We start from the raw sequence: 22,541 nt of genomic DNA, 5'->3' as shown, positions 1-22,541 counted from the left end.
ACCTTGGGACGGTTTTTATCTCATACAAGACCTTGTGAGTGCTTGTATGTCTCTCGTAGGGTATTGTATGGCTTATACAAACTTTTATGAGGTTTTCTTACATTTATATAGGTTATCTAATAGGGCTTAAACAAGATTTTATGTACAATATATTAGAGCATAAAAAGGCTTATTGGGCCATACAAAATTTGATGGGGAGTTGAAAGCTGCTTGGAAGACATTGTGATGTGTTGAATGGCCTATCCATGGCAATGTGTGATCTCTACAAGTCTTTATGAGGGCTCATGAAATACCTTAAGATGGCCCATATGATCTTCTATACCTAATGAAGGCTTGAGCGGCGCAGATTAGATTTATGAGGTCTGGAATAAGGGCTTTAACGATGCATAGTGGCCATATAGGGTTTTATAGGGTCGTCTATGGGAAGACCGATAGCTTTAGCTTATAACTGGTCTTGTGTAGCATCATAGAAAGCGTATCTATGGTATGCCAGATCATATGACCCTACATATAAGGTATTTTAAAAGATTAAAAACCGAATACGATCTTTTATGCTGTACGCAATAACATGTGACGCTAAGATCAATTCCTGATAAGGGATTGTACAGACCATTAAAGTCCCTATGAAGTCTTATAAGACATACGATCGGAACAAATTACATGGTTTTATATAGTCTTTTAAAATCTTTGTGAGGTCTTATGTAGGTTCTAAGGCAAGATAACCTACCGAGGGCTTCTTTAGCCCACACAAGGCCTTATTGAAGTTTATGTGTGATATTTTCCTGTAAACTTTACCAATACCAAAAACTTATTATTTTAAAAGGGGTTTTATGATGCCCACAAGACCCACTAAGGTCAATAGATCAAGAACCTATAAAGACTTCAGGACCCTTACAAAACCGCATAAAATATTTTATTTTTCATGAGGACTTATTTGGTCAAAAAAGACCATGTGAGGCTTTTAGAGGGCATATAAAACTTTGTGTGTACTCATAAAGTATTTCATGATCTGTTCGGGGCTATATTAGGCCTTATATAGGAAAATCAGAACGTGTGATTTTTTGAGAAAAGATTTGGTAATAAAAGGTCATATGTGGACTCTTTTCGGGCTCATATTAAGAAGCTGTGTGAAGTCTTCTATGACATCTCCAAGATTTCTGTCCGTTAAATTCTCTAGAAGTTCAATACTAAGATTCAATTTCCAACCCATTTTAAAATACCCATTCAATCTTTTAACCCACTGTTTATTATTTTATTACCTTGTTATTGACAGGAGAAGAAAAAAAAGAAATAATAATGAAAATTACTTATATAAAATAACCAGGAGGAGATCAATAAAAAAAAGGAGGAAGAGGAAGACAAAGATAAAAGAAATCACATACACACACACACCAAAGAAATAAAAAAAAAATAAGTAAACAAATTGAAAAACCATCTTGTCAAAGACAACTTACCAAGTCATTGTGAGGAGAACTGGAATTTCCATCATGATCACCACCATCATTAACACCAACTTTATGATCATCATTGGAGGCATCATTTCCACCACTACCACCATCATTTCTCTCCTCTTCCATGGCGGCAACGGCGGCATCGTTATTAGCATCTTCGGCATTGTTATTATCTTTTCCTATAGAATTTAAGCTCGGGACTCCTGTTTTATGGTTGGTTGGATCATCATGGTCATTATTAGCATGATGTGATGATGTAGATGATGAGGTTGGGGACATTTCTAAGGAGTTGGAGGATGAAGTGATAGAAGAGGATGGTGGTGTTGAAGCTGTAGCAGATGTTGTTGTTGTTGCTGGTGTTTTTGTAGAGCCTGTTGAGGATGATGATGATGACATTTCACATATTTGTGGTTGTTGTTGTTGTTTTTGTTGCTGGCTATTGATGACAGGTTCTGTTGCTGTAGAGGAGTTTTGTGGTGCTGCTGAGGAGGCGGGTAGCTGTGTGTCTGTTGTTTTCATATGGGATCTTTCTGGATGTGAATTTTGTTGTTGTTGCTGTTGCAATTTTAATTTTGACGATGACGGCAACATAACTTCGGGTTTGTGAATATTTAAATTTTTAAATTTTTTACAATTACGCAAAGATTTTTGTTGTGATGTTGACGTGGATAAAGAAGCCAAGGAGGAATGGGAAGAGGAGGCGACTGGTGGTGGTGGGGATTTTAATGATTTTCGAGAATCATCAATAATCGACCTATCTTCATGCTGTTGTTGCTGCTCTTCCTTGCATTTTGCATGGCTTTTAAGTTTGCTACTGTAGTTGTTATTGGCCTCCACTTTGGCGCTTAAACTGGGCTTGGGAATTTTAATGGAATTGAGGGAATTTTGGATGGTGGCTTTGTGGGTATTACCACCACCACCATTTTGTCTTTGACCATTTGAGGGTGGAGATGATGATGAAGAATTGTTATTACCCTCCCCTCCACCATAACCATTTGTGGTCCTGCTACTGCTGCTACCTCCACTATTTCCTCTGGTGGCCAAATTCCCTCCATTTCGCCCATCATCATCATGGTCATGATCTTCCCTTTTGCCATTTCTATGTTTATTGCAATTATTTAAATGATTTGAAACATGTTCGTCCTCCTCATCGTCGTCATCATCATCGTCTTCATCTTGTTCGTTGCCCTCATCCTCCTCCTCCGCTTGCGTCGTTTTCTTGTGCCTGAGATTTTCTTCATCTTCAGAATTTGTTGCGGAGGCATTATTTTGTGAGCCTGTTGCACTCTCCTCTCCTGCCGCTGAAGAACATCGACTATTGTGATGGCTGGGGGATTGTTGGGTGGTGCTATTGGTGGGTGATGCAACTGAAACACCTACTCCTCCTCCTCCGCCTCCTACTGCTGCTATTGCTGCCGCCGAACTTTCGGCCGCACCGCCGCACCACCACCGCTATTGGGATCTAATTGTAAAACACTGATACGCTTACGATTTATCGATTTTGATGGTTTCCCGGGAAACTTCGAACGACCCATAATAATTTAAGTTTAGCATTTGGCGCGTAATTTTTTGTCTGTTTTATTTGTTTTCGATTTTCTTTTAGTTAATGTTGCTGATGTTGATGTGGTTTGTTGTGGGTTGTAGTTTATTGATTTCTTTAAAAGAAAAAAGAGAGAAGGAGAGAAAAACGGGATATTGTAAAAAATGCACAGAACACTTGAAGCAACAATTTTTTGGCATGAAATTACAGTATGGCCTCGATATTTGCAACGCTATAGAATTTTTCGAATTTTTAAATTTTGATATTCCTGGACCAATGGATCAAAACTTTATTGATATAACAAAAATTTCCCTTTTGGGAAATTTGTATTTTCAGTGAAAAATTTTATGTTTCTGTATTTTCAGTGAAATGTTTATTTCCCTTGGGTAAAATTTTAAGGGACATTTTTGTTTTTGATGACATTTTTTTTTTTTGACAATTTTCGAGGAAATTGTCTCGTCGACATTTAAAAGTTGTCAACAAATTTAGGAAATTTTTGCTAATCAGAATTTCGGACAGAATTTCGTGCCACAAACTAAACTATAAAAACAATACAAAGTTTGCTTTGCGAAAAAATCCCAAAAAATATGAAAAAATAATAAGTCATGGAAAATTATTTCACGTTGAGGGAAATTTTTGTAAAGGGATATGTTAGAACTAGGAACAAACTATTAAAATATTTTATTTATAAGCAAAAAATAGAAGTTTCCCATCAAAATATTTATGGAAATTTTGAAAAACAAAAAAAAATAAATAAATCTTCGAAAAAAAAGTTAACCAAATTAATCAATTTTTTAAAAATTATGGAATTTAATATCTTGCAATTTCCAACTTTTTTACATTTTTAAAAAGTAGGATTTTATAAAAAAAATATTTTTAAATCACAGAAATAAATAAATTATGTTAAATAAAAAAGCAAAATTCGTTTTCTTTTTTAATTATAAAGTATTGTTTTTTAATTATTTATATTTATTTATATTTATTTGTATTTATTTGTATTTATTTATATTTATTTATGTTTATTTACTTATTTTTATTTATATTTATGTATATTTATTTATATATATGTATTTATTTATATTTATATTTATTTATATTTATATATATTTTTTTATTTATTTATATTTATTTATTTATTTATTTATTTATTTATTTATTTATTTATTTATTTATTTATTTATTTATTTATTTATTTATTTATTTATTTATTTATTTATTTATTTATTTATTTATTTATTTATTTATTTATTTATTTATTTATTTATTTATTTATTTATTTATTTATTTATTTATTTATTTATTTATTTATTTATTTATTTATTTATTTATTTATTTATTTATTTATTTATTTATTTATTTATTTATTTATTTATTTATTTATTTATTTATTTATTTATTTATTTATTTATTTATTTATTTATTTATTTATTTATTTATTTATTTATTTATTTATTTATTTATTTATTTATTTATTTATTTATTTATTTATTTATTTATTTATTTATTTATTTATTTATTTATTTATTTATTTATTTATTTATTTATTTATTTATTTATTTATTTATTTATTTATTTATTTATTTATTTATTTATTTATTTATTTATTTATTTATTTATTTATTTATTTATTTATTTATTTATTTATTTATTTATTTATTTATTTATTTATTTATTTATTTATTTATTTATTTATTTATTTATTTATTTATTTATTTATTTATTTATTTATTTATTTATTTATTTATTTATTTATTTATTTATTTATTTATTTATTTATTTATTTATTTATTTATTTATTTATTTATTTATTTATTTATTTATTTATTTATTTATTTATTTATTTATTTATTTATTTATTTATTTATTTATTTATTTATTTATTTATTTATTTATTTATTTGTTTATTTATTTATTTATTTATTTATTTATTTATTTATTGATTTATTTATTTATTTAAAAAATAAATAAATTATTATTATTTTTTTTTTTTTTTTTTTTTTGAAATTCCTTTAATTTTTCCCTATGAGAATTTAGGGTAAAAATATCTTTAAATATTAAAAAATACATTTTCTAAAAAAAATATTTTTATCCATTTTATTTTTTTTATTTAGGAACAAATCCATTTTTATTTTGGATCAAAAAATAATAGAAAAAGTCCCTTCGAGGGAAATGTTGGCTGAAATATTGGACAATTTTTTAACTATTTCTTCTTAGGGATAAATTAATTAATTTAAAAAAGCAAAATATCCTTTGAGAAAAAAATTCCATGAAGGGATATATGTAAATATATTAAAAAATCAAAACATATTATAGAAATTACATTTTGAAAAGAAAGTTTTCTTCATCTTACGAAGACGAATAACCAAATTTCAGACAATTTCATAGGAAAATATGGTTAAAGACCTTCAAAGCAGTAGCCTAATACTGAAAACTCTAGGGAGTGCTGTAAAGCTCTGTATCAGATTTTGAAAAGACAGACATATAAACCCGACTTGAATTTTAGGCTTAAATGTCATTTAGAGACACCTCTCAGATCGTGATGTAAATTTTTTATTGTGGGTATAAAAATAAGGCACTAATGTCAAAACTAAATTTATTATCTCCTATTAATAATTGCCAATATCAAGCTCATACTGTATTTCAAAATATATTTTTATTTCTTAATTTATATATCAAAAATGTTCTTAAAAATATTAGGGGGATTTGTAAATTTTAATTCACTTTTTCCCAACTTTTCGTCAGTTAATTGGAGACTTTTGCAAATAAGTATTCTTATAAAACTAAATTTTAAAAAAATATATATAACTTTAAGATACTTTTTTTAGTGTTTTAACTTCATTTGTTCTTATTTGGTACATTTTAAATCATTCGAAGGGGTATTTCTATTTTATTATTTTTTTTAAGTACACAGGCTTTATAGCTGTTTTGTTCTATCACTTTATTATTTTTTTTTTAGATTTTAGTGATGTATTTAAATTAATTTAAATTGGATTTGTGTTTTTTGTTTTATACATAACATTATTGATTTTTTATTTCAATTTATTTAAATGTTATTTATTTAAATTTTATTAAAACTTATTTTATATATATTTATTTTTTTATTTAATTATTTGTTTCTTTTTTTATTTATTTATTTTGTTATTTATTTATTTTTTTATTTATTTATTTTTTATTTATTTTTATATTTGGCATAAGAAGAGTTTACCCGCTTAGCTCGGATCGGGATGAAATTCTTTTCACAGGTAGACCTCGTCACCCTGATCACAAATATATATAACATTTGTTGCGCAAGTCCATACTTCCCGAGATATACGCCTCTGAAGCACTGCCGACCAAGAAGAGGGCACACAAAATTCTCAATATTGGCAACTGCAAAACAAAAACAAATCAAAACATTTGCTCTCTTTTGTGTGCTCTTTCGTTGCGTTCGGGTCGTGTGTGTGAATTACCGAAAAACTTCGTAACTTCAACAATAGCAAAAAACGGCATTGCTCTGAAGTTGCGAAAATTTCCATGTTAAAGGCCGTCTACTTACTTAGTGAAAAATTTACAATTTAAATAAGATTTTGTTTCCGTGCCCGAAATTAGTTCATGTCCATAGGAGAAAGTCTTAAATCCCCGACCGAACGCCGGCTATTTAAGAAAAATTTACATTTTTAAAGAATCTTTTGTTCGCGTTGTGCGTAAACTCGACTTGTTCCTTATATTTTTATATTATTTATATTTCTTATTAATTATTTGAATATTTTTTATTGTCTATTTCTATTTAAAGTCACTGAACATCTTTTTGACTTTTCCATAGAAATTTTATTACTGTTTCTAACTTTTCCGAAATGACAATTTTTTTTAAAGATTTTTTTTTTTAATTTAATTACTTATTTTTTTAATTTAATTACAAGTTTAATTATTAATAAATTATTGCATCTATTTCAAATTACCAACCATTTTTTTTAAATTTGATATATTTTTTTTAATAATTTGATATAATTTTATTAGATTTTTTATTATTAGATTAGATTTGCTATAGATTTTTTAAAGCACTTTTAAAAACATGTTTATTATTTTTTTCTTTCCATTTTTAATTTTATATTTGATAAATAATTTTATTTATAAATTATTAGTTAGATATTTTTAATTAGTTTCATTTTTTAATGATTTATATATATTTATTTTTTAATTTTTATGTTATTTATATTTCTTAAATACCACTGTTGATTTGGTTTTTTTTTAATTAATTAAATTTTATTTATTCGATTTAATTTTTTTCCAAGTCACTAAAACCCAGTTGTTTTCGTATTTTATTTAAGTTAGTTTTATTTATTCAGATGATTTAAAGACATTTTTTGCTTAAATGTTTGCTTAAATTTATTTTACTTATCTACCATCTTCAGATTTTTTGGAATTACTAAATATTCCATTTTTTTTTTTTTTTTTTTTTTTTTTTGATTGATTTGTTGTTTTATTGAAATAAATTTTATTTTATTAGTTTTTTCGAAGTTAATAAAATCACAATTTTTACATTTGGCCCACTGTCGTTTTGGTATTTTTATAATTTACTTATTATTTTTCAAAATGTTTCCAATTAGTTAAAAATTAAGTTTTTTCTTCAATTTGACCGGACCACTGTCCTTTTAGTGTGTTTTTATAATTTATTTTCTTTAATTTTTTTTTTTTTATATTTTTCAAAGTCACAAAATATCCAATTTTTTTTCAATGTTTTTTATAAATTTGACCCACTGCTGTTTTGATATTTTATTTGATTTGTTTTGTCAATTTATTAGTTTTTTTTAAGTCGCTAAAATCCTATTTTTTTATACCCTCAGCATATATGCTAACGAGGGTATATACACTTTCATACGAGCAAAATGTGCCTCATCGAAATAATGGTTTTAGACCCCAAGTATGTTTGGACGAAATGTGTTTCAAACAATTTGGAATCGATTTAGCAATGTCCTTCCGTTTGTCTGTCTGTCTGGTGCGCACGATAACTCTCCAAAAATTGGCTATCGTAATATTTTGTTCAAACTTAGTTTCAGTTCGAAGATGGGTTATATATTGGTCCACTCCTTCCGGTACCTCCCCCACAAAAGTTCTGAAATGTTCGGAACAATTATGCACACGATAACCCTTGAAGGAAGTAACCCATTTGGTCCATACTTTGCACATCGTAAAATTTCTACCAGACTTAAATGAGGTTCCATTATGGACCCAATCCGTCCATTCCTTCGGGTACCTGCCACACAAAATTTCGGAAAAGTTCAGTTTAGGACCTGCTCTCGAATCGCTTTAATTTTTGTTGCAACAACTTGTATTCACTGCCCCCCATACGACGGTACAAGTTTCATCAGGGGCAAATCCATACTTCCTAAGAAAATAGCCTAAAAGGTGCAAAGAGCCCCTATGACACCGCGCGTAGTGGTTGCTCCAACGCTTGATCTTGCGCTCCGCAAGATAACTCTCGAACGGATCTGCAGATTCGGTCCAAAATTTGGCACAAAAGTTGACAAATGTTCGGAAAAATTGTGCGCACGATAACTTTTGAAGGGAGTGACCGATGTAATCCATACTTTGCACATCCTAATATATCTACCAGATATAGATCAGGTTCGAATATGGACTATATTTGTCCATTCTTTCGGGTACCTATCACACAAAATTTCGGATAAGTTCACTTTAAGACCTGCCCTCGAATCACTTTGATTTTTGTTGAAGGGATTTGCATTCGCTACCTCCATTACGACAGTAAAATTTTTTTCAGGGGCAAATCCACACTTCTTGTGCAAACAGCCCGAAGGGTGTAAAAACCCCCTATGGCACCATGTGCAGTGGCTGCTGGAGATCCACTTCCATAATGGTCAATGTCGATCCATTCCTTTAAGTATTTCCTCCGCAAAACTTTTGCTCTTTAATCCTAATCAACATTTTTGTCGTTTCATATGCCCAAAATGTTTAAAACCCTCTAAATACATAAGTTGTTTTTTTTTTGGGAAAAAATTGTTTCAATATACACAGGCAGAGGGTATATCTCTGTCGGTCAAGCCGACTGATACTTTTTTACTTGTTTTCTTTAAAGATTTAGACATTTTTGTTTTGGGATCTACTTAAGAGTGTATTTTTTTACATTTGTATATTTTTGATATATAATATGAAAAACAAGTAAAAATGTAAAGTTCGGTCTCACCGAACTTTATTATATCCACTACCATGACATATTCTGACCTCAAATGGAATAATTTGTTTCCTTTCCTGTCCACGATACCAGTCGGAGACGTTTTTTGACCACTAAGAACTCCAAATAGCAAATTACTATCAATTCGCACCGAAAATGTAGATAAAAACCTGAAAATAACTGAAATATGGAGGTACCGTAATATGAGGGCTATACCGAAACCTGGACCTAAGACCACAATTTTTGGCGCAGAAGGTTTTTGATCATTGAGAACTCCAAATCGCAAATTACAACCAATTCGGGCCGAAAATGTTGATAAAATCTTCAAAATACCTGAAATGGGGAGGTACCGTAATATGAGCGCTATACCGAAACCAAGACCTAAGACCACAATTTTTGGCGCAGAAGGTTTTTGATCATTGAGAACTCCAAATCGCATAGAGCAACCAATTCGGGCCGAAAATGTTGATAAAATCTTCAAAATACCTGAAATCGGGAGGTATCGTAATACGAGGGCTATACCGAAACCAGGACCTAAGACCACAATTTTTTGTGGCAGAAGGTTTTTGATCATTGAGAACTCCAAATCGCAAATTACAACCAATTCGAGCCGAAAATGTTGGTAAAATCTTCAAAATACCTGAAATCGGGAGGTATCGTAATATGAGAGCTATACCGAAACCTGTACCTAAGACCACAATTTTTGGCGCAGTAGGTTTTTGATCATTGGGAACCCCAAATACCAAGGTACAGTCAATTATGACCGAAAATGTAGAAACAAGCTTCAAAATACCTGAAATCGGTTGATACCGCTACATGGGGGCTATAGGAAAAACTGGACCCATATTGATGATTTTTTTGGCTAAAGTATTTTTTACTTATTTTAAGCATATACTGAAAAAATCAGATTGATCCGACGATTCGAAAAATTTTGTCGCACCTTCCCATACAAGTGGGACCACTGTGCACTGTTGTTTTGATATTTTATTACATTTGTTTTGTCATTTTATAAGATTTTTTCAAGTCGCTAAAATCCCATTTTTTCATAGATTTGACCCATTTTGGCATTTTTCTTTTAATAATTTTTATTTATTTATTATTTTTAGATTTTTTCGAATTGAAGAAATTATTTGTAAGGTATTTTTATTTTTTTGGGTAATTTTTAAAAATTTTCAAATCACATTTTAAGGTATTTCTTGTGTATTTTTTGGCTATTTTATCTGATTTGAAGCTCATTATTTAAATTTTTTTCAATAATTTAAATTTTTTTCTTATTATATTCGGATGTACATTTTTAATTTATTGATTTTTTTTAATCAATAAAAAATGTATTTTAAATTAAATATTATTTATTTTAAGTCACTAAAAATTATTTTTTTTAATTTAAATTTTTTTATTTATTTAATTTTTTCCTTATTATATTTGTATGTACTTTTTTAAATTTATTGATTTTTTTTAATCAATAAAAAATATATTTTAAATTAAATATTATTCATTTTAGGTCACTAAAATTTATTTTTTTTAGTTCGCCCACTTTTGTAGTGTTTTTTAAAATATTTCGTATTTATGTAAATAATATAAATAACATAGTAGGTATTATAAATTTGTTATTTTTATTTTTCCTAAAAATCCATTTTTTATAGATATTTATGTTTGGAATTTCAATAATTATATTAATTATATAAACGGTTTTTTTAAGTCACTCTAAACGTATTTCGTATTTTATGTAAATATTATAAATAAAATAATATTATATTTATTATTTTTATCTTTCCTAAAAACCCTTTTTTATGGATATTTACTTTAGGTTCGCGGACTCAAAAAAACTCAGAGAGGTGCAAAAAATGACACCTTATTTTTTTCGAAATTAGTTTTTTTTTTTATTTATTAATTAATAATTAATATTGTTATCTGTTTTATTTATTTTATTATGGATGTACATTAATCACAAAAACACACGATTGTATACAAGTAAATGACTAAAAATTGACTTTGAGTCCTACGTCACCATGAAAATGAATGCTATAGCATTCAAGTCCACGAACGTGTTAACAGATTTTTATGGCACTTCAAACATTTTTACGCGCGTATGTATTTTGATTAATTAGGTAATAATTTATAAGATTTTTTAAATCGCTGAAGCATCATTATTGAGATATTTTTGTTGCCTTTTTTATATGACTTGAAGCCAACGGTCTTTTTATTAATTTTTTCTTAAAAAAGTTTTTATTTTACGGATGTTTGAAAGTAGTCTACTTTAAGCCAAATTTGTTTATTATTCATTTACAATACCCTTTAAAATTATTTATTTATTTTTTTTATTTAATTAAATTTTGATTGCTGTTAAATTTATTAAATTGTTTATAATTTAAATTAAATATTTTTATTTTTTTGTTATTTTATTAAATTATGAATGTTGTTAAATTTATGCCCACTTTTCTGTTTATTAAATTGTTTATAATTTATATTAAATATTTTTAATTTCTATTTTGTAGATGTTTTCTTTAAAATATTGATTTTAGAAAGCTTTTTGTTGTTGATGCACACTTTGCGCGTGTTTTTATTTTTATTAAATAGGTACCTATGCTTTTATTTTAATTTAGTCAATTTTTGTTTATTTATTTATTTTTTTTTTTTTGCTATGATTACAATTTTTTTATTTATTTTCTTTTTTTTTGCTATGATTACATTTTTTTATTTGTTATGCCTTATTTTTTTAATTACTAAACACCACTGTCTATTTTATGCACTTTTTTCTCAATGTGTTTTTTGTTTAATATTTTAAATTAAATACCTATTTTTTATTTTGTAGTTTTTTGTTTATTTATTTATTATTGTTTGCTTATTTATATATTTATTTTTGTTTATTTACTTTTTATTATTCCTTTTTTATTTTCCCTTAACACCACTTCTTCTCATTTAATATTTGAATTATTATTATTTTTTTATTTTAATTTGTTTACCTTAAATTTCTTTGATTTTTTGCATATTTTTTCATAATTTTAGCACAACTGGTTGATTTTTTGCACAAATTTCTTTAATTTTTTTTTTATTATAATTTCACTCTGTTTTTATTTTGTTTGGAAATCAATTAATGTTGTTGTTATTGTTGTCTTGTTGTATTCCTTTCTTACGTTACGTTTTCCGTTCACAAAACTTCTTTGTTACGCATACGTACGTTTTCTTTGGCAAACTGAGAGTAAACTATTTTAACTACACTCCTTTTGTAAAGTTGTTTGCTTTGTTTGTTATGCCACGGCAATGTTTTTATTTCTGGTTTAAAATTTCTTGTTTTGGTTATGCTTGGCTTGCCCAAACAACACTTACTTACTCTCTGTTACTCTCCGTGTGTGTGTCACCGTCCGTGTGTATCTCTGTGTGAATCATAAAATTGTCTCTCATAGGAATTTCCCTCCCTCTGTTTAGTTTTGTTTATTTTTCCCACTGTGTTTTTTGGGGGGATTTTGTGTGTGAAGTTTTGTAATGAGACGTTTGTTTGGTAAATGTATGACTCTCTCTCTCTCGGTGTCTCACAACATAAATTGTTCTCGGGGACTCTGGGACTCGTGCTTGTTGATGTTTAACGTCGTCGTGCACGTCGTGTAATGTTTTCAATGCAAGGGCCAGTAGTCTCGTTCGTTAGTCGGCAGATGTTTCTTTGTGTGTTGTTATGTTGCATGACCACCTTTTGCTTGATGATTGTGTCTGTGTGTTTTGTCTCTTTCACTCTTCTGGGTGTTTGTTAAATGGCCTGTTTGGTTTTGTTCGTTTATGTTTGCCTAAAATACCACCTTGCCTTTTTTGTAATTATTTTATCACCTTTTTTATGATTCTTTGGCAAAAATTAGTATTGATGTTTGTTGTTATTGTTGTTGTTGTTGCAATGAGTGAGAGGTTAGAAAAGAGCCTGTTTTTTGCCAATGCAATGTGTGTGCGTTCGTGTGTGACTTGCAAAATATTTTGCACGTGCTGTGGAGGATACCTTACCAAATGGTTTTCCCACTCTATTGTATCCTCTCTCAAATAAATTTTCTTTCGCTCTCTCTCTCTCTCAATAGGCAGTTAAGTAAATATTTTCATTTAATTTGGGGAGCACAATGTGTTGTTGTGATTGTTGTTTGTATTCTAACCAAAGTGGTTTGTCAAGTGGGTGGTGGTGGTGGGAGTGGGGGGAGTGGGGTATAAACAACCTTGCCTTTTTATAATTTTTATAATACCAACTTCCTTCTTCTTTCTCTGTGATTAACTGAACTTGTTTATGATTTTTGTTTGATGAAATTTGGGGGGGTGGGGGGCAACTGTTTGTGCTGTGAGAGAGAGTATGTTTGCCGCCGTTTTATTAGTTTGTGTATGCGCTTTTCAGTAATGGTTTTTAGTTGCTGTTGATGTGATTTTTAGTTTTATTTTTTTACCTCTGCTGTTGTTGCAATTCTGACAAATGTTCGTGTTGCTGCTGTTCGTCCTGTTCCTGCACTTGTTGTTCTTGTTGCTGTTGATTATAATTTGTATAGGTGTAGATGCTATAATCACCGGTACCGGTATAGTCGCCACTATAATTGTTGGTAAAATTACTTTCGTAATTGCTGGTATAATTTAGGCTATTGCTATAACTATGGCCCGAGCCACCGCCTCGGCTTCTGCTATCTTCACTATTGCTCCAAGTACTGCTGCTACTGCTTGGACTTTCTATGTTGTTACCGCTATTGAACTGTTGATGTTTGTTGCTGCTACGGCTGCTTTTGGATAGGTGTCTATTGCTGTTATGGGACATGGGGTAGCTGTTGTTGTTATTTCTATTGACACTACAAGAGATTGGCAAAGCAGCAAAAAAAACTGTTTGTTGTTGCTGTTGTTGGTGATGGTAAATCAAACAAATTTAAAAAGCCATTTTTTACAGGAAAACTTAATTCAGTAGTGCTTTGTTGAAAAATTCGTCTTCTCTATTTAAAGTCCAAAAATTATCCATAAATCATTATCCAAAAAATGATATTTTCCCCCAAAAAGATGTGTATATCCATAACGTAGAAGAAACATAGACAGACAAATAGCAGCCATCCATCCAAGTCAAGTCAGCAGTATCAGCATCCAAAATAGTAGCATCCATCCATCCATCATCCAAACAACCAAACCAACCAACAATTGTTGCGGTTGTGGTGGGGTTGACAAAAAGAATGAATGAAACCAAACCAACGAACGAACGAATGTACAAAAAAGAACAAGAAGAAGAAGAAAAAAGAGAGGAAAATCTTGTTTTATTAAACAGTTTCAACGTCTTTTTCAAATCACAAAAAACTGAAAGAATTTTCTTTCTTTTTTCAGTTTTTCTTTAAGATGATCATAAGTATATGTATGTCTATACATGTTTGTTGTTGTGGTGGTGGTGGTTGAAGATGATGTATCCACAGCCAATGAATGTGTTTCTTTTTGAAAGGAATGGGATGGTTGGTGATGGGTGGTATTGATGGTGTGTGTGTGTGTAAAGAAGATGCTGATGATGATGTTTGAATGGAAATTCATGTTAAAAGATGTGTATTTTTATTGGAATGCACAGAGGAAAAGAATGAATGAAAAAAGAAATTTTGAAAAAAAGAGAACGTATTTTATTCGTGTTAATGATGGTGTTGTTCTTGATGAATGGTAGCCGCCGCATAACATACCCAAAAGCGTTTAGAAGCGAAAAATAGCCAGAAAATGAATAAATTGCGGATAATGTATACAATTCCATAACACGGATAACTTATGGATTGAAATATATTGTACGAAAAGTATCTACACATTCTAGATAACTTATCCACAGGCGGGGATAATGTATCTACAACGAAGATAACTTACCCACAAGTGTGGATAAGGCGTCTGCAAAGAAGATAATTTATCCACAAGTATGGATAATGTATCTACAGTGTAGACAAACATATCCACAAGCGTAGATAATGTATCTGCAGTGTAGATAACATATCCACATGCGTAGATAATGTATCTACAGTGTAAATAATATATCAACAAGATTGGATAATGTATCTACAGTGTAGATAACCTATCCACAAGCGTGGATAATGTATCTGGAGTGTAGATAACATATCCACAAGCGTGGAAAATGTATCTAAAGTGTAGATAACATATCTACAGGCGTGGATAATGTATCTACAGTGTAGATAACATATCCACAAGCGTGGATAATGAATCTACAGTGTAGATAACATATCAACAAGCGTGGATAATGTATCTACATTGTAGATAACATATCCACAAGCATGGATAACATATTTACAGTGTAGATAACATATCCACAAGCCTGGAAAATATATCTACAGTGTAGATAACATATCAACAGGCGTAGATAATGTATCTACAGTATAGATAACATATCCACAAGCGTGGATAATGTATCTACAGTATAGATAACATATCCACAAGCGTGGATAATGAATTTACAGTATAGATAACATATCCACAAGCGTGGATAATGTATCTACAGTGTAGATAACATATCCACAAGCGGGGATAATGTATCTAAAGTATAGATAACATATCCACAAGCGTGGATAATGTATCTACAGTATAGATAACATATCCACAAGCGTGGATAATGTATCCACAGTGTAGATAACATATCCACAAGCGTGGATAATGTATCTACAGTATAGATAACATATCCACAAGCGTGGATAATGTATCTACAGTGTAGATAACATATCCACAAGCGTGGATAATGTATCTACGGTATAAATAACATATCCACAAGCGTGGATAATGTATCTACAGTACAGATAACATATCCACAAGCGTGGATAATGTATCTACAGTATAGATAACATATCCACAAGCGTGGATAATGAATCTACAGTATAGATAACATATCCACAAGCGTGGATAATGCATCTACAGTGTAGATAACATATCCACAAGCGTGGATAATTTATCTACAGTGTAGATAACATATCCACAAGCGTGGATAATGTATCTACAGTGCAGATAACATATCCACAAGCGTGGATAATGTATCTACAGTATAGATAACATATCCACAAGCGTGGATAATGTATCTACAGTATAGATAACATATCCACAAGCGTGGATAATGTATCTACAGTGTAGATAACATATCCACAAGCGGGGATAATGTATCTACAGAATAGATAACATATCCACAAGCGTGGATAATGTATCTACAGTGTAGATAAGATATCCACAAGCGTGGATAATGTATCTACAGTATAGATAACATATCCACAAGCGCGGATAATGTATCTACAGTATAGATAACATATCCACAAGCGTGGATAATGTATCTACAGTGTAGATAACATATCCACAAGCGTGGATAATGTATCTACAGTATAGATAACATATCCACAAGCGTGGATAATTTATCTACAGTATAGATAACATATCCACAAGCGTGGATAATGTATCTACAGTATAGATAACATATCCACAAGCGTGGATAATGTATCTACAGTATAGATAACATATCCACAAGCGTGGATAATGTATCTACAGTATAGAGACCAAGCGTGGATAATGTATCTACAGTATAGAGACCAAGCGTGGATAATGTATCTACAGTATAGAGACCAAGCGTTGATAATGTATCTACAGTATAGAGACCAAGCGTGGATAATGTATCTACAGTATAGAGACCAAGCGTGGATAATGTATCTACAGTATAGAGACCAAGCGTGGATAATGTATCTACAGTATAGAGACCAAGCGTGGATAATGTATCTACAGTATAGAGACCAAGCGTGGATAATGTATCTACAGTATAGAGACCAAGCGTGGATAATGTATCTACAGTATAGAGACCAAGCGTGGATAATGTATCTACAGTATAGAGACCAAGCGTGGATAATGTATCTACAGTATAGAGACCAAGCGTGGATAATGTATCTACAGTATAGAGACCAAGCGTGGATAATGTATCTACAGTATAGAGACCAAGCGTGGATAATGTATCTACAGTATAGAGACCAAGCGTGGATAATGTATCTACAGTATAGAGACCAAGCGTGGATAATGTATCTACAGTATAGAGACCAAGCGTGGATAATGTATCTACAGTATAGAGACCAAGCGTGGATAATGTATCTACAGTATAGAGACCAAGCGTGGATAATGTATCTACGTTGTCTACCGTTCTTTTGCAAATTTTTAAACCTAAGCGATTTTGTATTTGACCAGAGGATGCTGTACTATCATTTTTGGATGAATATGAACAATATCGGTTAATGTTTTGGTATAGCCCCCTTATAGGGGTACCATCCGATCTTCGGTATTTTGGATATTTAAGCCACATTTTCCAACTAAATTAGCTGTAATTTGGTACATAGGTTTCCTAGTGGTCACTAAACATACCCACCTGCAGTAATTAATAATTTAGTATCCTCTATGCCTAAAAGATGTGATTGTGTCATCCAGAATAGAGGATACGCAAGGAAATATTGATTTCAATAGTTTTTGTTGTACCTCAAATTGGGGGTGCTTTAGTTTTGTCCGCTTATATTTGCGACCTAGAATGTTTTTTGAATTTTAACTTTTGTTTATTAAATTTTGAATTCCTTATTTTTGTGGTTTCCAATAATAAAGATATAAATAAATAAAAAGAAAAATAAAAATGTAGCGGCCCGTTTATTCAACATTATTAGTAATTATTATTTTTATTATATGACAACATAATTTCATTTAATTTTAGTTAACATCATTTGTACATGTATATGTTAACGTCACTTTACATTTTAATGTTAAATATCCAATGTTACGTTACATTAGTATCTTTTGTTACAGAACTTTAAAACGATTTCACTCGAAGGAGCATCTATAACTTTCTCTATTTCTCAATATAAATGCTTCTTCTTTCTTTTAACGAACAAGTTATTATCATTGTTATTGTACTGCTCTCGCCAATACTTTCGTGTTCTCTCGTACCATAAAACTTAACGACAAATCGATGTATGCATATCTTACTCTTTTGCTCAATTATACTCAAATACTCAATAACTATGAAAATTAGATATGATTGCAACTAATAATCACTCAATATGTTTTTAACTTTCATACTAATATTTGCAATATTTGTAGTAGATAAGTTCTAACCAAATGTAATGATTTTACTTGTGCCCAGCTGGTCATAGAAATGATTTTTATTCTTTCTATTGTGATCGAGCTGCAGACGAATAAAGTTGGTAAAATTGAAAAAACCTTGTTTTATTTGGAAAACAAATAAACATATAAAAATACTATTCTCTTAGACTTTGGAAGCCTTAAGGCTACATTGCAATAGAGAAACTGAGGACGAATACTGCATTGCGACTTATTCATGTCCCAGTATAAATAATAAAATTAATAAAAACAATAAACCCAAAACTTAAGGGAAGTATTTTCCAATATTTGGATATTTCTCCCCTTACAAAAAAAAAAATTATTACTTTGTTTTCTAAAAAAATTATCATTTAAAAAAATGTACTGAGGGGGTGCTTTAGTTTTGGCCTACACTGTAAGTCATTAACATGCTTGAATAATGTATCTACATTGTAGATAGCTTATCCACAATCGTGGATAATTTATCTACTTTATAGACAATGTGGATAATGTATCAACTTTATAGATAACCTATCCACACGCGTGGATAATGTATCTACTTTATAGAAAACTTATCCATATGCGTGGATATTGTATCTACAATGTAGATAACTTACCTACAAACGTGGATAATATATCTAAAAAAGATAACTTATCCACATTGCTAAATTTAATTACAATTCAAATATTTCCAGTAACTGTCCTTAAATTCAAACCATTAATGCTGCCATTTAAAGAAACAATAACTCCACAACGTGCAACTGTTACGCTTTAAATAACCATTCTTAAATACGAAAAAGGTGTTCGTTCCTCTTAAATTTCTGTAGCCAGCCACCACAACCACCATCATCAGGAGGAGGGCTCTGTTACAAAATTTAATTCACATTCTGTGCCTCAATTAAAAACATTGTTGCGGTTTGTTTAGCGAGAATGGAAGCCAAGCAGAAGCACAGATTCGCACACAAACACTCAGACGCAATGAACACAAATGAATGTCATGAATGAAACCAAAGTAGGGTCGATGACGACGATGATAATTTTGCCGGCCGGCTGGTTAAGTGGTGTTTGCTGTTGTATTTGCAGTTCAGGGTGTTTACACAAAACACCAAAAGTGGTGTAACCTTTTGTTTGCTGTTAAATAATCATTCTTATAATTCTAACCAAGCGTTCGTTGTCGGTTGCCGTCATTTGTTGCCAACAAAACACATTGAGAGTGTCGACCACAATGCAAAATATGCATGACGACATTAATGTGTGTAAACAACATTCGCGTCCAAACCCAGCAAAATGTTCGATGCCAAAGATGACATTCAATCATGGGTGCAAGTGATCTAGCATGTCATCTTTTTAGCATCTTCATCGATGAATTTTATATGAGCGTGGACCCCAAAAGATGACGTTCTTTTCTGGATCCTAAGCATGTCATTTTAACCAATGCGTTGACATGTCATTTCCACCAATGCTTTCATTCATTTTCACCCATGCTTTGACATGTCATTTTAAATAATGCTTTGGCATGTCATTTTCACCAACCCCTTGGCATGAAATTTTCATATTGTTTGGAAAATGGAAATGCTGTATTGAAATATGGTTTTCATGAAAAACAAAACTCTTTATTAATTCAAACGAATTCATGAAATAACTACAATTAATTTATCAGTTTAGTTTTTTAAAAGTTTACATCCAAAATTGCAATGTAATCACCACCACTGCAACGCAAAAGATTACTTTCTCCGTTCTCCGCAACTGATATTCTTTCATCTTCTTTCATCTTTTACAATTAACTTCCCATCACCAGTTCAGATTTCGACATGGACTCCACATGCACTCCTTTAAGTATTTTTATTTCGTAAATTATATTTTATAATTTTGTTATTTTATAACAACATTTTGGTAATTTATACTCTTTTGTTTACTGACGGAAATATGTAGGGATCTACAACCCGGCTTGCTTTAGGGATCTCTAAGAACAAAATGTAACGAACGGGGAGTAGAGACTTTTTATGGAAAATACCATTTATGCTTAATTAATTTATTTTTAATTGTTTCTTTCCAAAAGTAGTTTCTTCTTTATTTTCAGATTCTTGTTCCTTTTCGTTTCGGACTTTTTTTTTCAAATTCCAAGAAGCGAGATTTGATTGATTTCATTCTATGTCAGATTTAGAACAGACAAGGGAACTTTTAAAATAGCAATGTGTGCAGTCCGATTCTATTTTTAGCTCGATGGTTGGGACTTCATATAATACCAATTGTTTAGAAGTTTTAGTTGTTTGATATGCAGGAAATGTAAGACAACATCACGACGACAGTTCTAACAACTTTGGTCTGTTCCAGAAACTGCAAGAATCTACTTATTTTTACTACGATAACAATTTTTCCTTTATGTTATTGGAAAAAATAGTAAAAATTAGTAGATTTTTGCAGTACTGGAACATACCAAAATGAAAATAAACAGGTGTGTAAATAAAAACACAAACATCATCTCTATTGGATCGATGGAATGGGTACAAATGCTGATGAAAAGATCGGATCTTTCATGACTTCCTTTGCATTGGTTCAAATCCTAATGAAAAGATCGGATCTTCCACGACTTCCTTTGAACCAATGCAAAAGATGACATGAAATCACGTCATCGCAAAGAACCCCTTCAGTCAAATTTTGCTGGGAATGGACGTAGGTAGGAAGATATGCAGCAGCAGCACCACTACACAAATTAATTTGTCATGCAAGTTTGTCACAATCACGAGAAGGGATAATTCCATGTTACTCCTGCTGCCAATTCCCAGCAAAAAGGCAAACGTTTGCTTTGTTCCAATTGCAATTTATACCTCGTTTTTGTGTACGTCCCGTCCCGGGTGCAAGGACATTTTCCCAAATTTGAAATTATTACCCTGATGATGACTAAGTGCATCATGACTCATAAATCGTGCAAATTGTGTACACGCAATTTTCAAATTTAAAAATATAAACTGTTTCAATCAGGGTTTGCTCAAAGAGCAGGAGGAGGGTGGGAAATGTAAGTAACACCATTCCGGATCCGATAATATCTCTTATGCCTGGCAAATATTTGTTTAAATCGAGAGACATGCTATGCGAATCATATCGAGTGGATAAAAAATGATGCGAACTAAATAAAAAAGGACACAATGAGTAATTTATTCAGCCATCTTGAAAATTTTTACTATTAAATTTTTACTATTAAATTTTAAATTTTCCCAATAAAAAAGCCCTCAGAGCTCACATCGAAGTCACAAAATAAACGATTATGCACTCCCATCCCTGCCTCTTTGTTATGACATTTTAAACCATTTCACAAAAGTAAACTTTTTTTAATTCGCTTAAAGTTTGTCCATGACGTTGATGTTGTGACTCTTTTAGTGCTGTTGTTGTTGGTTTTTGTTGCATTATTCCTGCCATTTAATGTCAAAAGGAGATCACAACTGTGGTGTGTCGGAGAGTTGCCCAATTGGTTCTTTCTAAAAACGCACACATACACCCACTCATACAAGCAAAACAAGTGAATGCAGCTTGCATTAAGCCGAGAAAGCATTTGACAACCATTAATAACTTTCATGTCCAACATGGAGTCCGTGTGGGGAGAGAAGCGTTTGGCAGGAAGAACATTTCAAGAGTTCTAATCAGAAGGAGAATGAGTAAAGCTGTTAAAAGTTTGGTTTGTTTGTTATGAGAGATTGTTCAGTCTTTCTTTCTGCATAATGAGCTTAAGAGCAGGAGAAAGGTAATAAAACAACAAATGCTAAAGAAAATGCAAAGAATTTTAAGAGGAGGAGAAAATCCCTCCCTGTCATCAAATGTCAGTAGTCTTGGACAAAATCAGGGTTGGTACTATATAAATTATCCACGCCTATATAAATTATCCACGCCTCTGGATAAGTTATATACAGCCTAGATAAATTATCCGCGCCTGTGGATAACTTATCTGCAGCTCAGATAAATTATGCACGCCTGTGGATAAGTTATATACAGCCTAGATAAATTATCCACGCCTGTGGATAAGTTATATACAGTCTAGATAAATTATCCACGCCTCTGGATAAGTTATATACAGCCTAGATAAATTATCCGCACCTGTGGATAAGTTATATACAGCCTAGATAAATTATCCATGCCTGTGGATAAGTTATTTACAGCCTAGATAAATTATCCGCGCCTGTGGATAACTTATCTGCAGCTCAGATAAATTATGCACGCCTGTGGATAAGTTATATACAGCCTAGATAAATTATCCACGCCTGTGGATAAGTTATATACAGCCTAGATAAATTATCCACGCCTCCGGATA

At 30.8% G+C, this 22,541-nt stretch overlaps 2 protein-coding genes across 9 annotated transcripts in view; both read right to left on the bottom strand.

Moving 5' to 3' along the window:
- Positions 1 to 2,042, bottom strand: part of trx (histone lysine N-methyltransferase trithorax) — a 47,786-nt gene extending 45,744 nt beyond the window's left edge. The window contains exon 1 of the mRNA XM_073981081.1: positions 1,455 to 2,042. Coding sequence (XP_073837182.1) covers positions 1,455 to 2,042 — 588 coding nt within the window. The remainder of the gene's footprint in view (positions 1 to 1,454) is intronic.
- Positions 1,979 to 22,541, bottom strand: part of LOC141401159 (uncharacterized) — a 118,477-nt gene continuing 97,914 nt past the window's right edge. For 3 of the 8 annotated variants that reach the window (XM_073981095.1, XM_073981103.1, XM_073981107.1), the window contains 2 exons: positions 13,573 to 14,100; positions 1,979 to 3,106 (listed from right to left, as the gene is read on the bottom strand). In XM_073981095.1, the coding sequence (XP_073837196.1) occupies positions 3,097 to 3,106; positions 13,573 to 13,931 (369 nt within the window). In that variant the 5' untranslated portion in view covers positions 13,932 to 14,100 and the 3' untranslated portion in view covers positions 1,979 to 3,096. Of the gene's footprint in view, positions 3,107 to 13,572; positions 14,407 to 17,519; positions 17,719 to 22,541 lie in introns of all 8 variants that reach the window. The other 5 variants (XM_073981150.1, XM_073981138.1, XM_073981119.1 and 2 more) reach the window with 4 other exon arrangements.

This window comes from Musca autumnalis, unplaced genomic scaffold (genome assembly GCF_047663935.1).
Source record: "Musca autumnalis isolate F117 unplaced genomic scaffold, ASM4766393v1 scaffold_1, whole genome shotgun sequence".
NCBI classification, from domain to species: Eukaryota; Metazoa; Arthropoda; class Insecta; order Diptera; family Muscidae; genus Musca; species Musca autumnalis.
Note: the sequence above shows the minus strand (reverse complement) of the source record. Positions and strands in the feature narration are given on the sequence as shown.